Source organism: Rana temporaria, chromosome 1, assembly GCF_905171775.1.
Source record: "Rana temporaria chromosome 1, aRanTem1.1, whole genome shotgun sequence".
Taxonomy (NCBI): Eukaryota; Metazoa; Chordata; class Amphibia; order Anura; family Ranidae; genus Rana; species Rana temporaria.
In genome coordinates, this window is record NC_053489.1 from 181,877,502 (window position 1) to 181,892,369 (window position 14,868).

At 46.0% G+C, this 14,868-nt stretch overlaps 1 protein-coding gene across 1 annotated transcript in view; it reads right to left on the reverse strand.

The window, feature by feature from the left end:
* The window catches only part of ZCCHC8 (zinc finger CCHC-type containing 8), a 107,228-nt gene that overhangs the window by 40,064 nt on the left and 52,296 nt on the right, over nucleotides 1–14,868 (reverse strand). Inside the window, exons 7-9 of the mRNA XM_040347271.1 lie at nucleotides 13,966–14,031; nucleotides 5,558–5,618; nucleotides 2,411–2,544 (exon numbers count right to left, since the gene is read on the reverse strand). Of these exons, the coding sequence (XP_040203205.1) occupies nucleotides 2,411–2,544; nucleotides 5,558–5,618; nucleotides 13,966–14,031 (261 nt within the window). The remainder of the gene's footprint in view (nucleotides 1–2,410; nucleotides 2,545–5,557; nucleotides 5,619–13,965; nucleotides 14,032–14,868) is intronic.

Consider the following 14,868-nt stretch of genomic DNA (forward strand, 5'->3'; position numbering starts at 1 on the left):
CCAAGCAGTACTTATTTACTTCATAATCCTTTGTGAATTGAGCAATTGTTTCTGCATTCGTTATTTTACCGCATTTCTTTCAGCGTTAAACACTTAATGAATTTACCCCAAGGTCTCAAAAATTAGAGCCACTATACTGAGTCACTATAAATCTTTGCTACTTATATCTATTCTCCAACTGTACATCTACTTCTACACCTTTACCAATGACCTGTTCACAGAAAGAATATTTCACAGTAGCTCATGTATAGTAAAACCTCGGATTGCGAGCAATGCGGTTTACGAGCGTTTAGCAATACGAGTCATTTAAAAAATAAAATAAATAATATTATTAATAATAATAATATTATTATTATTATTATTAAGACTCAATTGGCGAGCATCATCTTGCAAGACGAGCAGGATTCAAGCCTTTGGGGTGTGCAGTACCGCATGTGGCCAGAGGTGGGGAGGGGGAACCAAAAATAATAAAAAAAAAAAAAGCCAAAAATGTCAGTTAGGTGTCCGATCTATCCTCCGCAATGTCACAGTTCCCACCATTACTAGTTTAAAAAAAAAAAAAAAAATCTATTCCCCTAATGCATGGATATGCAATTAGCGGACCTCCACCTGTTGCAAAACTACAAGTTCCATCATGCCTCTGCGTGTCATGCTTGTGGCTGTCAGTTTTGTTATGCCTCATGGGATTTGAAGTTGTGCAACAGCTGGAAGTCCGCTAATTGCATATCTCTGCCCTATTTTGTAGATGCTATAACTTTTGCCCAAACCAATCAATATATTGGGATTTTACCAAAAGATATGTAGAATACATATTGGCCTAAACTAAAATACATTTTTATTGTTTTTTTGGATATGTATTGAGAGGCTGCCTGCTTACCATAATCCCTTTATGTTTATCTGTAGTCCGTTTCAATGTACAAGTGTTCAGTTCTCATTGGTTGTTCCTTGTCCCCTACCCCCTCCACTCTATGACAAAGCTAAGGGGAGTGTCCCTAACTGTGTGTAAAAGTATGTCTTGTATTTAACAAACAGTTTATGATCTGCTTGTTTAACCCTCAACACCTGTGTGGATTGTCTCAGGATTATGGGGTTAAGGGCTGGTTATGGCGAACCTGCAGGCGCGTTTGGAGGCAAGAGACACAGGTCTGGCGGATGTGCCCACCTGGGGTATGCGAGATCCGTCACAATGGGCACTGAAAAATACATGCGATCCTGCGACTTTACCGTGCCTGGGTTTGTTTTGGGCCTATTCACCGTCTCAGGCCCCACAAGGTCTGTGCCGCAGGCAGGATTGTACACATGGGTTGCCGCTATCCTACATTAACCACTTCAGCTCTGGAAGGTTTACCTTCTTTCAGGGCCAGGCCATTTTTTTGCGATTCGGCACTGCATTACTTTAACTGACAATTGTGCAGCCGTGCGACACTACCTAAATATAAAGATTGATTTTTTAACTATTGAAGCAAAATGAAAATCTAAAGACAGGTATTTGCACCCACTTCCGGCCACACAGTCTGCGGGCAGGACGTCACCTCCTCGGCTCCCAGAGCACAGCGGGAGCCAGTCAGCAAGCGCAGCGACTAGCGCATTCGCCGTAGGGTACCGGCCAGTGAAGCCGTAGCGCTTCACTTCATGGGTCCCTCACTGAGGATGGCGGGGGGGGGGGGCAGCAGAGTGACAAGCGATTGCTCGTCCGCTACTGCGGACGGCGCTGGACTCCAGGACAGGCAAGTGTGTCGATATTAAAAGTCAGCAGCTGCAGTATTTGTAATAGCAGTGAGAAGAGGAAGATGGACAGCCGCACTCCGGAAAAATTTTCAAGCAGGAACATGTACAGTCACCGCAACCACAAAACAGGACAGCCGACGCGTTTCGCACTTAACTAGTGCTTAGTCATGGCCATGGTTTTAAAAGAAAGACAACTTTCTTTTAAAAGTTTTTCCGGAGTGCGGCTGTCCATCTTCCTCTTCTCACTGCTATTGCCACGTGCGTCGCCAGCACCTTGGAAATCCGACCGTCCCTGATCATCTACAAGGCTCACCTGGAGCGGTGAAAATCTTTCCCTGCAGTATTTGTAGCTGCTGACTTCTAAAAAAATTTCAGCGGACATCCGCTTTAATACATATTGGTCTAAACTGATGAAGATTTTTTTTCTATAATATTCCCCCCCCCCCAAATAATAATTTTCAAAATTGACTTGTTGATGGCGCAATAAAAACAGTAGAGGTGATTTAATACTACCAAAAGAAAGCTCTATTTGTGGTTAAAAAAAATAAATAAAAAATTTACGTGTACAGCGTCACATGACCGCGCAATTCTCAGTTAAAAGCAATGCAGTGCCGTATTGCAAAAAAATGGCCTGGTCATTAAGGGGTGAAATCTTCCAGTCCTTAAGTGGTTTATAACCCACCTCATAGCACCAGGCTTGAACCTTGAAAATCTCTCGTTTACATGATAGCGTTGTTGATGGTTGTGGTTACCAGCTTCTGCACTGGAATCCATGAATTCTTTTCTCTTCATGCTGATATGGGCAGGATCTCGGGGCTGCAAAAAAATCACCAAAAAATAAACAATGCAAAAAAATAATAAAAAACAAACTTTATACTCGGTAAAACATATGATGACTTCAAGCAGGCCATAGACTGTTCCAATCTCAGCTGGTTCAGCAGGAGCCAGCCACGATTCAACCAACATATGGACAGGTCGACTGTACCAAACTTGAGTGATCAACTTGGGTATAACCAGCCTGTCTGATTTTTTTAATTCTTCAGTCCAGAACACGTGCTGCCATTTTTCTGCACTCCAGTTTGGTGTTTTGGTACACAGTTGAGTCGCTTGGTGCAAAACTAAACACAAACTCTGGACTGAAGAAATGTTTGCTATAGCTGGAGGAAGTTTGTTCACCAAAGGGCTGGAAAGTGGTACAATGAGTGTCAGCAGGCTAAAGTGAAACAGTGGAGCTTCCTTGCAAGTATGGGGCTGCATTTTTGTAAATGTGTGTTGGAGATTTGGTTAGGATCAACATGTCCTCATTTGAAATACATGCAGATATTTATCCATCATGTCATACCATCAGGGAGGCGCGTGATTGATCCCAAATGTATTGTGCAGTAGGATGAAGACCCCAAACATACAGCCAATGTCATTAAAAACGAAACGGTGTAAAAAACTCTGACTGTGCAAAAAATATGACGCATGCGAAACGCGTAGAGGCTTTTGGGTAATCGACACGAACGGAACTACGTCACGCGATACCTCCGCGACACCTCTGCACTCTAAACAGCTCAGAATAAACCCGCAACCTTTTATTGAACGTACTACACCATATCAGGCTTTTTATTTTTGGGGAAGGAAAGCAGCACAAGTGCTGTGGAAAGAGGAGAAGCCTCTTTGGCTGATACCACTATAGTCATTAACTACACCTTGGTCTGAACCCTATTGGGGAAAGAAAAACAGCAGGAGTGCTGTGGAATGAGGAGAAACATCCCTGGCTGATATTGCTATAGGCATTAATTACATCTTGGTATGGTGAGCGCATATTTTATAAAGAGGCGGTGGTGACAACGGGTGAAAAGTCACGAATATCTGATTGATCTCCTTATGGAATTCCTAGCGGAATTTGCATCTATTTTTATTTAAAGAGAAATAGACTTTGGCACTTTTGATTTAATAATTGATATAATATAATTTATGGGTTGGATCACGTTTTGCTTGAGCACATTGGTTATCTGGTTATCTATTTATTTATTGATTTTATTTATTTATTGATTTATTGATTTATTTATTTATTTATTTATTTATTTATTTAAAAGAGCTGCAGGTGTATTATACCATATATATTTTTTGCACAGAGTCAGCGCAGTATTATATGTACATACATATAAAACTTTTTTTTGCAATTTTTTCACCTTTTTAGAGGTGTTCACTGAAACTGCAGCAGATCACTATTTCAAAATTATAGATGAGCGTCGGTGATGCAATATATACAAGTACATGGAGATTGCTTGCCCCCACCACAAAGCCCTTATTCAACACCAAGTCCGTCTGGGGTTACATGAAGAGACAGAAGGATTTGAGGCAGCCTACATCCACAGATCTGTGGTTAGTTCTACAAGATGTTAGGAACATACTTGACAAGTTCCTTCAAACTCTGTGAAAGTGTACCGAGAAGAACTGATGCTGTATATCCAATATACACACACCAAGCTCCAGATCAGTGTTTCTCCCATCCTCTTTAAAAAGGGGTTGTAAACCTTCGTTTTTTTTCACCTCAACGCATCCTATGCATTAGAGTGAACACCTTGCAGTCACCGGCCCCCCGTTTTAGTTACCCGAGCCCTGAATCTCAGAAGGCGCGATCCTGCGGTCATTCGCCCCATGCCGGATCAGCTCTTTATTGGATAGATTGATAGCAGCGCATCCATTGGCTCCAGCTGCCATCAATCGAATCTAATGACGCGGCCTGCTGGGGCCAAGTCATACAATCGCCGGCTATGGACGCCAATTGTATGGCATGGGAGTGTGCCCGCAAGCCAACTCCCTCGGGATAGAGCTTCCCAGAGGGGGTTAGCTCTTGCGGGGAGGAGCTGCGAGAGCCACCGTGGGACCCCAGGACAACTGGGGCCACTGTGCAAAAAATAAAAAATAAAACTGCACAGTGGAGGCAAGTATGAATTTTTTTATTTTAATAAAACGAGAACCTTTAGTGTCACTATAATGGTGGTTCTGCTCCTGCAAATCACACACAGTACTTGCTGTAGTAAGTGGGGCAGCACTGAACCTCACCACTGTCTCTCTAAAATAGGTTACCAATAACCAGTAACAGCCATTCTGAAACCTAGAGAGAGCACACATCTTGTATGACTGGCATCTGCAATTTCAAGCATTAGAATTGCAATTCACCCAATATCAGATCTCGCTCGTCTCCAGTAAAATCAATAAATTGAGCTGGTCATAGACGAATCTATAAACATGTATGAGCAGGCAGAATGTACCCAAAATGATTAATCAACTGGAGTACCACCAGACTGTCATGATTTTACATACATTATTGCTAGCAGCTACAAGGGATGGCTTTGCACCCCTAGGTGAATGTCAGCTGCAGCAATGTGGATTAAAATGGTTGCAATGCACTTTGGCAGATGTGTTGCATTATAACGATATGCTGTTCACTTTGTTGCTAATGGCCACCCATCACAATGCAGGTTTAATTCTGCTTTAAGTCAAACCAGGCAGTGAGCAATTTCAAGAGAATACCTAGGTGGATGCAGCGTATTGCTTGATTTTCAGTAGCAGAGAGCTGGTGACTGCAAGTCTGCTCTCAACCCATCCCCAAGTTGTCGTCCCCCGCACTCACTGGAGCGCTGGTCCAGGCATGTGGGTGGATCCTGACCATATATATGGTCACGATCTTGCCCCAGCCTGGACAGGCTCTGATATCAGTTGACAGCGGACACACACAGATCTTTTCACTGCAGTTCTTTCAACATTAGACAACATTTGTGGTTAATTCCCAAAAAAGTTTTAATAAAAATTTAGCCACATTTAAATATCTTACTTTTGGACAGTCCTTTATCTGATGTTCTTCAGAGCCACAATTGAAACAGCAAGCCTTTGGCCTAGTTGTTGGAGAAAGGTTCAGAGAAAAAAAATAAATAACACTCAAACCCCAGGCACTAAACTGAAAATCCCCAAAATCCATATGCATTCTTATGTCCCATAGGCTAAGGTTTTGTCTACAACAGAAATCACTATTTTCCCATTTATAATATTTTAAGGAGTTGCTCCCTCTTTGGCCAGACCAGCAGTAATATTTGTCTCAGTTGCTGCTGCCTCACTAGCAATCACGTAGGCACTAAATTACCCAGCCTACTAACAAAAAAAAACATGAGCACAAAATGAAAGTTTTACCGTAAAATGTAAAGTTTAATTCAATTTTTTGGCGATGCAGTACTGGGAAGAGATACTGGAAACGGTCAATAAGATTGCGGCAGTTCAACTGCCATTAGCGATGGAAGTGTGTCTCCTGGGTATTGTTACGAATGTAGTTCAGTCCTCCGCTAAACGCACATTGATCAGCCTACTACTTTTCTATGCACGCAAGAACATTGCCATGCATTGGAAGAAGCCTACACCCCCCTCCCTGGTGCAGTAGAGACGCCTGGTGAACACCAGCCTTCCCCTGTATAAGGACACATACATCAATCGGGGGTGCCCGCAGAAATATGACAAAATATGGCGAGCCTGGCTGGCGGAATCTGAAACTGCTGGCTAGATACCTGAAGTGAATGACATGCTTGACCTAGGAGCCTAGACATTACTCCATTACTGAATATGCCGACTGGTGCGCCGAGGGAGTAGGATAGCGGTGGGGGGGCGCTTTCTGCCCCCCCCTGCCTGTATTCATCTGTCAAGAGTAGCACATAAGGTTATGATGACATGTAAATCGATTCATGGTGTATGCATATAAGCTGTGTATCAATGTATTGACTTCTGTCTTGTTGTTTTATTGTTTGAAAAATCTTAATAAAAATAAATAAAATAAAATAAAAAAAAAGTTTAATTCCATTACATAAATTAGCACTAGGGTTCCCAGTTAGGATACTATCTGCAAAGAGCCCACATGTCCTCCCTGTGATAGGGTGGGTTTCCTTCATACTCAAAAATTCTTCCTTCACTCCAAGAACAGGCCGGTAGGGTAACTAGATCCAATATGTGCATGTGAGTAATAAAGACCTTAGACTATAAAGCTTGAGTGCAGGCATGTAAATGTACAGTATTATAAAGCATTGTGTAAATTGTGGGTACCCTTTAAAATGTGTACATAAGGCAAAGTATTTTGCTCTTTTTTCTATAGAACATGAAAGGGTTAGACCCTCCTCTAGTCATCTACAACTACCACTTAGACCAGAAAAAAAACACTAAAAACTCTACATCCAATTCACAAGTGCTTTCTGTCTGATAAAGCACCACTTCATCCAGAAAATATTTGCAGTTAGAAAGGTTTAGGTATTCATGTCGATTTTTTTTGTTTGTGTTGGAGACACAAACAAGTAGATGAACAAAGCCAAATTCCACGCAAAACTTCAAAGGAATGGACAAAATTGTCACCTTCTTAAAAATTAAGAAATAATTGCATTCCATCGTTGTGATGCTCCTGTAATTGTAGTTAAACTCCCCTGTATCAATTATCAGGTGCTGACAATCTAGAAAAAAAAAAAAAAGGATTTTTGTACTCACCGTAAAATCCATTTCTCTGAGTTCATAGACGGACACAGCCTTCATTGACCTTAGGGTTATGCTTCTTCCTACCAGGAGATTTAGGCAGAATTCTACAGCACTTAAGGTGTTAAACCTTTCCTTCATGCCGCTCCTCCCAGGGGGCGTGGCTCCCCAGGCATAACCCACACCCTGCTCTAGCAGCCTCAGTTCGTAACAAGCAGTACAAACAAAGGAGGGGTGGGTGCTGTGTCCGTCTATGAACTCAGAGAAAAGGATTTTACGGTGAGTACAAAAATCCTTTTTTCTCTTTCATTCATAGACGGACACAGCCTTCATTGACCTTAGGGACATCCCCAAGCAGTGTCAAAAAATTCGAGGGGTGGGAAAAATAACACAGCAAAAACAGGTTACACCCCAAACAAAAACCGCAGTTACTCAACGGAGGAACTCCAACCTTAAACTGCCGCCTGTAACACCTGCGGCCGAAGGAGGCATCAGAAGATGCACTCACATCCACCGTATAAAACTTTGAAAAAGTGTGGACCGACGACCAGGTCGCAGCTTTACACACCTGTAACACAGAGGCTTGGTGTCGGAAAACCCAGAGGCCCCGATCGCCCTGGTCGAATGCGCCATGACCCGAAAGGGGGGCGCCCGCCCCTTCAGGGCATAGGCCTGAAGCACAACCTGTCGGATTCACCTGGAAATGGTGGCCGACGAGACTGCCAGGCCCTTACTGGGACCGGACACAGACACGAACAGCGAGTCCGACCTCCGGAACGGAGCTGTCGCTGACAAGTAAACTCGGAGGGCCCGAACCACATCCAGAGAATGTAAAGTGGCCTCCTTCGGGTTCTTCGGCTGAGGACATAAGGATGGAAGAACAATGTCCTCGTTAATGTGAAAAGCCGAAACGCAGGACAAGGCCGCCAGTTCAGACACGCGTCTGATAGAGGTAATAGCTACCAGAAAAACCACCTTCCGCGACAGTCAGCAAAGGGATCTCCCTAATGTTCTGAAAGGGAGCATGCTGAAGCGCCGAGAGGACCAAATTCAAGTCCCATGAAGGCAGTGGAGGGCGCACCGGAGGGTCCACATGGCGGACCCCCTGCACAAACGTGCGAATCAAGGAGTGCGCCGCCAAGGGACGCTGAAAGTAAACAGCCAGAGCAGAAATCTGACCACACCCCGCTGCAGGAACAGCAGGATCCGGGACACCACGTAAGTACGGGGGTGCCACTTCATCTCCTCACACAGAGATGTATGCTGTCCATGTATGAGGAAAAAACCTACGTGAGGTAGACCTCCGTGCACGCAGCATGGTAGAGATTACCGGGCCCGGCAGGCCTCGGTCCTTAAGCCCCTGGCTCTCAGCCGCGCCGCTAAGGCCGGTGGCTGTGAAACAGGGTGGAAGATCGGACCCTGTATCAGAAGATTATTTTTCAGGGGAAGACGCTAGGGGGCATCTGCCACCAGACGCATTAGGTCCGCGTACCAGAAGCAACGCGGCCAAACCGGAGCAATCAGAACTGATAGAAACCCTACAGCTTCCACTAAGCGCAGCAGGCGAGGAAGAAGCTTCCGAGGAGGGAAGGTGTAAAATAGGCGATAGTGACCCCAAGGAGCCACCAACGCGCCTGACGTGTCCGCCCACGGGTCCTTAAACCTGGCCACGAATCTACAGATAGAGACGGGACGCTAGAAGGTCCACGCCCGGAGTGCCCCACTGTCGGCACAGAACCCCGAAACACCTGCGGTGGAGAGACCACTCTCCTTGGCCCCGTGCAGTGCGACTTAGGTAGTCGGCTAGCCAATTCCGTATTCCCGGAATGTACCCGGCCGATAGAGCCGGAAAGACCCTTCGGCCCACCGAAGGATGTGCACGACCCCCGTCGCTGCAACAGAACTCCGTGTGCCTCCCTGATGATCAACCTACCCCACGGCCGTGGCGTCATCGGACAGGATCCTGACCTGTCGGCCCTGTAGATCCAGGGACCACCTGGCAAGGCAAAGCTTGATTGCTCGGAGCTCCAGAACGTTGATCAGTAGGCAGGACTCCACCTGAGTCCAGTGCCCCTGGGCTGACTGGGTGCCCCAAGCGCCCCTCCCCAACCGGAGAGGCTGGCATCCATCGTGACCACTGTCCAGTGGCCAGCAGAAAAATGACTTTCCGGCCCGAAGCACCGGAAACGCCAGCCACCATACCAGGAGAGACATGATCAGATGACTCAATTGAATCTGGTAATCCAGAGATGACGGAAGATAGTCCCATCGTGACAGCAGTTCCCTCCGTAGTACCCTGGCGCGGAATTGGGCATACGGAACCGCCTCGAAAGAGGCTACCAACTGACCCAGAACCTTCCTGCAGAATCGCAGAGATGACCGCTTCTGGGTCGGCAACTGTTGCTCTGAAGTTTTTTCCCTTAAGAGAAAAAACACTGCCACCCCGGGGGAACCCAGGACTAGTCCCAGGTATTCCAGTCCCTGAGACTGAATCAACCCCGATTTCAGGATAATCCAGAAACCAGCTGAACACTCGGAGAGCTTGACACGTGATACACGGCTCCACCAATGCAGAGCTCGAAGAAGCTCATAGGAGAATGTCGTCCAGACATTCCATGATAACAAACCCCCGCTGTCACAGCCGGGCCAGTATCGGGACGAGCACCTTGGCGAAAACCCGCCGAATGGGAAGGACACCAATTGAAAATGGTCGTCGTCCCCGACCGCAAAGCACAGAATCTCTGGTGCTTTGAGGCTATGCGAACATGCAGGTACACGTTCATGACATCCAAGGATGCCAGAAAAAATCCCCCTGATGGAGTGCCGCTATTACCAAGCGAATCGACACCACCTAAAAGTTTGTGACAAAACAAAACGAGGGACTTGAGGCCCAGGATTGACCGGGCCCCATCCTCCGTGGGGACACAAACAGAATGGAGTAAAAACCGAGACCGTTCCAACGAGGGAACTGGCACAATCACTCCCCTGACCAGAAGATCCTGGACAGCCCCTGACGGAGCCTGCCGGCGAACCGGAGGAAGCAGGAGCTTGGAAGAAAAAAATCTGTTTGGTGGACAAGAGAAACTCTTGTACCCCGAGGAAACTACCTCGCAAACCCAACGGTCGGAGAGGAGAGACCTCCACCGAGCCGCAAATTTGCGAAGCCGGTCGCCCACCCGAGACCCGGGCAGACCTTCATGCGGAAGCAGGTTTGTCCGCAGGCTTGCAGGACCAGGGGCATCGGGCGCCTTAGCACCTTGCAAACTTTTTCCTGCTGCACTGGGCGCAGGAAAAATCGCATTGGGGTAGTAAAAGAGGGCCATTGCCTACGGCGAGGCTCCTTGCCCTTCCCAGACTGTGGGAGCAGTGTGCTCTTACCACCTGTGGCATCCTTAATGATGTCATCCAGGGACGCCCCAAAAAGCAGTTCACCCCAAAAGGGCAAATCCACCAAGGCCTTATTGGCGGATTGGTCCGCAGACCAGCATTTCAGCCACACAAGGCGGCATAGTACCACCGCATAGGCGGAGGCTCTGGAAAGCAAGGGAAGCGTATCCAGGGCCAACACAGACAAATTTTAGACCCTGAACCAATTGTTCAGCCAGGTCCTTGCAGGTCTCGGAAGCATCCTGCAGCAACAACTTTGCCCGTTCAGTCAGTGTCTGCGACACCAGAGACCCGGCCACGACCGGTCTCACCGCCTAACCCACAACTGTGAACATAGAGCGGGCCACAGACTCCACTCTTATCAGTGGGGTCCGTAAAAGCAGGAGCCCCTACCACAGGCAATGTGGTGGCTTTACTCAGTCTGGACACAGGAGGGTCCACTGACGGAGGAGAGACCCACTTTTTTTTTTTTTTAAAAGTCCTCCTCAAAGGGATAACGAACCGCAAAATTTTTAGGAACAGCAAAAACTTTGTGGCGTGTCCCATTCCTTACATAGCAAATGCTCCAAATAAGGAATACAGGAAAATACGTTTGCGGTGCTGGGTGGCTTGCGGAACCCAAAAGGGACCGGCACAACTGGTGCTCCCGCCAAATCCTCAAGTTTATGAGTATCACGCACCGCAGAAATAGGAGCTCCAACAAATTCTGACCCTGAGGCAGAGTCATCCTCACAGTCCGTGTGGGTTAAGCCTGCATCATCTGACATTACAGAATCAGAAGCAACAGCAGGCAATGAGTCTGTCAGAGACATCCCCAGAAGCAGGCTCAGGGAGGGGGCGCTTTATACCCCCCTACTGGGCACTAGCCGCTTCAAACCTGGCGAGAAACGCCTCAAGTACAGCCGACATTCCCTCAACAGATGCAGCAGGAGCAGGGGGATTAAAGTATAACTCAGGCATTGCTGGGGCAGAAACACCAGGTGCAGGTTCCATATTGCCCCACCGCTGTGTACTGCAAGACAGAACAACCCACCGGACACCTCCTGGGTGCAAAAATAGAAGCAGAGGCGTCCCAAGGACACACAACCCCACCCAGCTGCAGAGTGAGCTGAAAACCAGAGGTGTGCTGGCTGTGCTGTGTGTCACCTCAGGGAAGAATCACAGCATTTCACAGCGCTAAAACTGTCACAAGAGGCCAAGAGATTTCCAAGATGGCCGCCGTGTGAGGTAAAAATCACCAGCGGGCTACAGGAAAATGGCCACCGAGCTATGTAAATCGCGACCACGGCAAAATGGAGGCCGTGGCGCAGTTTAAAATCCCCAGTGACACACCAAACACCTCATACAACACAGCAGCACCCCCCCAGAGGGGAAGGAGGGAGAGGAAAGGGAGAGAGGAAAGCAGGGCGGACCCTCAGTCGACCTCCCCAGGGAAAACACCGGCCAAACCACCTTGCCAGGGCAAGGGGCCACTACTTACCCGTCCTGCGACTACTGGCTAGAGGTATCCCGGACAGAACCAACATCCACTAACTAGCCTGTCACCCAGTCGGCTGTTGACAGAAGAATCGCAGGATTCAAAAAATGCAGGACCAAAATAATAAAAGCGAGAAAATCTCAAGAAAAAAAAAAAAAATCTCCAGAGTACAGGACTCCTGTTATTAGGCAGAAAGAAACTGGAGCTGCTAGAGCAGGGTGTGGGTTATACCCGGGGAACCACGCCCCCTGGGAGGAGCTGCACTCTGAGGAAAGTGTTAACCCTTAAAGTGCTTTGTTTCTGCCCAACTCTCCTGGAAGGAAGCGGATATAACCCTAAGGTCAAAGGCTGCCGTGTCCGTCAATGAACGAAAGAGAAATCACACTAGCAACCAGTTAAAATAGTGAAAAATGTACCTGTGTAAGCGACACACAGAGCATGGGGGGTGAGAGAAAAAGCAGCAAAGAAATGGAGAACAAAAATTGTGGAAAAGCATGGAAATCTCTCAAGGTTACATGTCCATCTCCAGAGATCTTAATGTTGCTGTGTCTACTGTGCAACATTGTCAAGACGTTTACAGCCCATGGCACTGTCTCCCTGGACGTGGGTGAAAAAAATGTATCAAAGAATGCAAGGATTGTTTGAATGGTGGATAAAGAACCTCAACTTCCAAATTCAAGCTGACCTCCCGTCACACAGGGTACAACTGTCAGCTCCCACTATGTCTCCGTCTGAAAAGGAAAGCTATTGGTAGGAGACCCAGGAGGACCCCACTGGGAATACAGAAACAAAGCCCGATTGGAGTTTGCCAAAACTTGCCTGAAATTTTTTGGGAGACTGCTGTGAACTGATGAAAGAAAGAAAATTGCATTTTTTTGGTAAAGCCCATCATTTGGGTCTCTAGATGTCCAACACACAAACTGTACAGTGCTCCAACATTCAGGGCTCTCGGAGCAGTAAATGAATTTAAGTGCAAGCACTACAAGTGGCTGATTACTTGGTTTAAGCCTTCTGCAGCTTCCTGTACACCACAGAAAAGACTGCAAGAGGGAGATGCAACTAGAGTGGTACTGGAGTGGAAGAAACATGAAGACATCAGGGTGACGGAATGGCTCATCAGTTAAAAGCATTGTTTCAGACTAACTGGGCAGTGAAAAGAGAAGCAGCGAAATCAGAAAATGAACTGATTGGCTCATTGTGCTACTACTTCATCTGGGGTCTGCCGTACAAGGAATGCGAGAGCTTGACACCAGATCAATATTTTGATACTTCTCTTATAATACCTTGGTAAATGTAGAATTATGGCCAAAGCTTTTTTGGAAATACTTCCCTTGTGGGTTACAGAAGTACGCTGTCGCTCACCTTTGACCCAGAATCAGCTAAAACCCACCGTTGGCTGAACTCACTGAACCAAATTGTTAGGATTCACCCAGCTGCCCGACAGCTGGCTTTGGTTCCCAACATGTGGCTAGGAGCCAGAGCCAGCTGTGCCCACCCCCTCTACAGCCCAACACTCCCGCTCTGCTCGTCCAGTGCTCACTGAGCAGAGAGCGATGACAGCTATTACTCTCCACTCTAAGATATAGCCGAGTGATTAGCAGTCATGCAATTGCTCAATTTTTGGTCTTAGAGGCGACACAGGACAACTCCAGCATATCCCCAATGCAGCAGCACTAAGGCGAATACATAGGTTTTTATTAATCCCAATTATCTCCTTTAAGGCATTAGAGCTGCATTATCTGCCCAGAGTTCAGCTTTATTAACTAGTATCTCCAATTTGTTTTTTTAGTCTTAAATTACAATTGCAAAAGTTCCAATCTCTGCAAAATAAAAAATATAGGCAGACAGTCCTATTCATAGAAAAAGTGCATACAAACCTTTTTGACTTTACTTGAACTTCTTGGCCTTCTAGAGACACAATCTGTGTAAAAACTTGCTGGTATCTTTTTTAGATATATTAAGGAGTTTTAATTATATGTAAAAAAAAGAAGAAGTATAGCACAGCAACTTATAAAGATGCATAATATATATATATATATATATATATATATATATATATATTTAAAAAATGTCTAACTTAAAACCATATAATAACAAAAAACAAAATAAAATTAGTAGCCAGAAAAATTATCCAATGATATTTAAACCCCAAAAAAACATTGCAGCTTACCAGTTTATAGATTAGGTGGTTGCATTCGTTTTTTTTTCCCCAGCACAATCTTCCTCTTAACACACAGCGTGTGCATTTTTCCCACCTGGTAATTCTGCAACCAACACGCTTCCAGTCTCTGGGCAACTACACTCACTCGGCCATTGTATCTATTAAGGGAGCCATGATTGTCAGACAGGCTTGAACATCAAACACACCTGACTTTGTTCATCTGTTACATGCTAGTTGATGGGATTTGTAGCTTACAAAAAGGAAAGATGGTCTTTTCAGCTTACAGGACGTGACCAGAACACCACACTTCTGGCAAGATCAACAGGTATTTTCATTACTTGTTTAAAACGCTCAGCCTCAAAAAATTACAAATTAATGCAGCCACCAATCTAAGGACTTAAACTGCAAGAGGGCGGACATTCTTGTTTTTGGGTTTTGACAAAAATCATTCAAGTATATATCTGTTCTAAAACTATGCATGTTTCAATATTTTAATACAATAAAGCATCTAAGTTTCCCTTTACACACGTGAACCCCCCCCCCCCCAATATTGACAGCTATGCCCATGTGTGAATGGACATAGACCAACAGGGGGGCGTTTCGGGGGAGAAAAAAAATT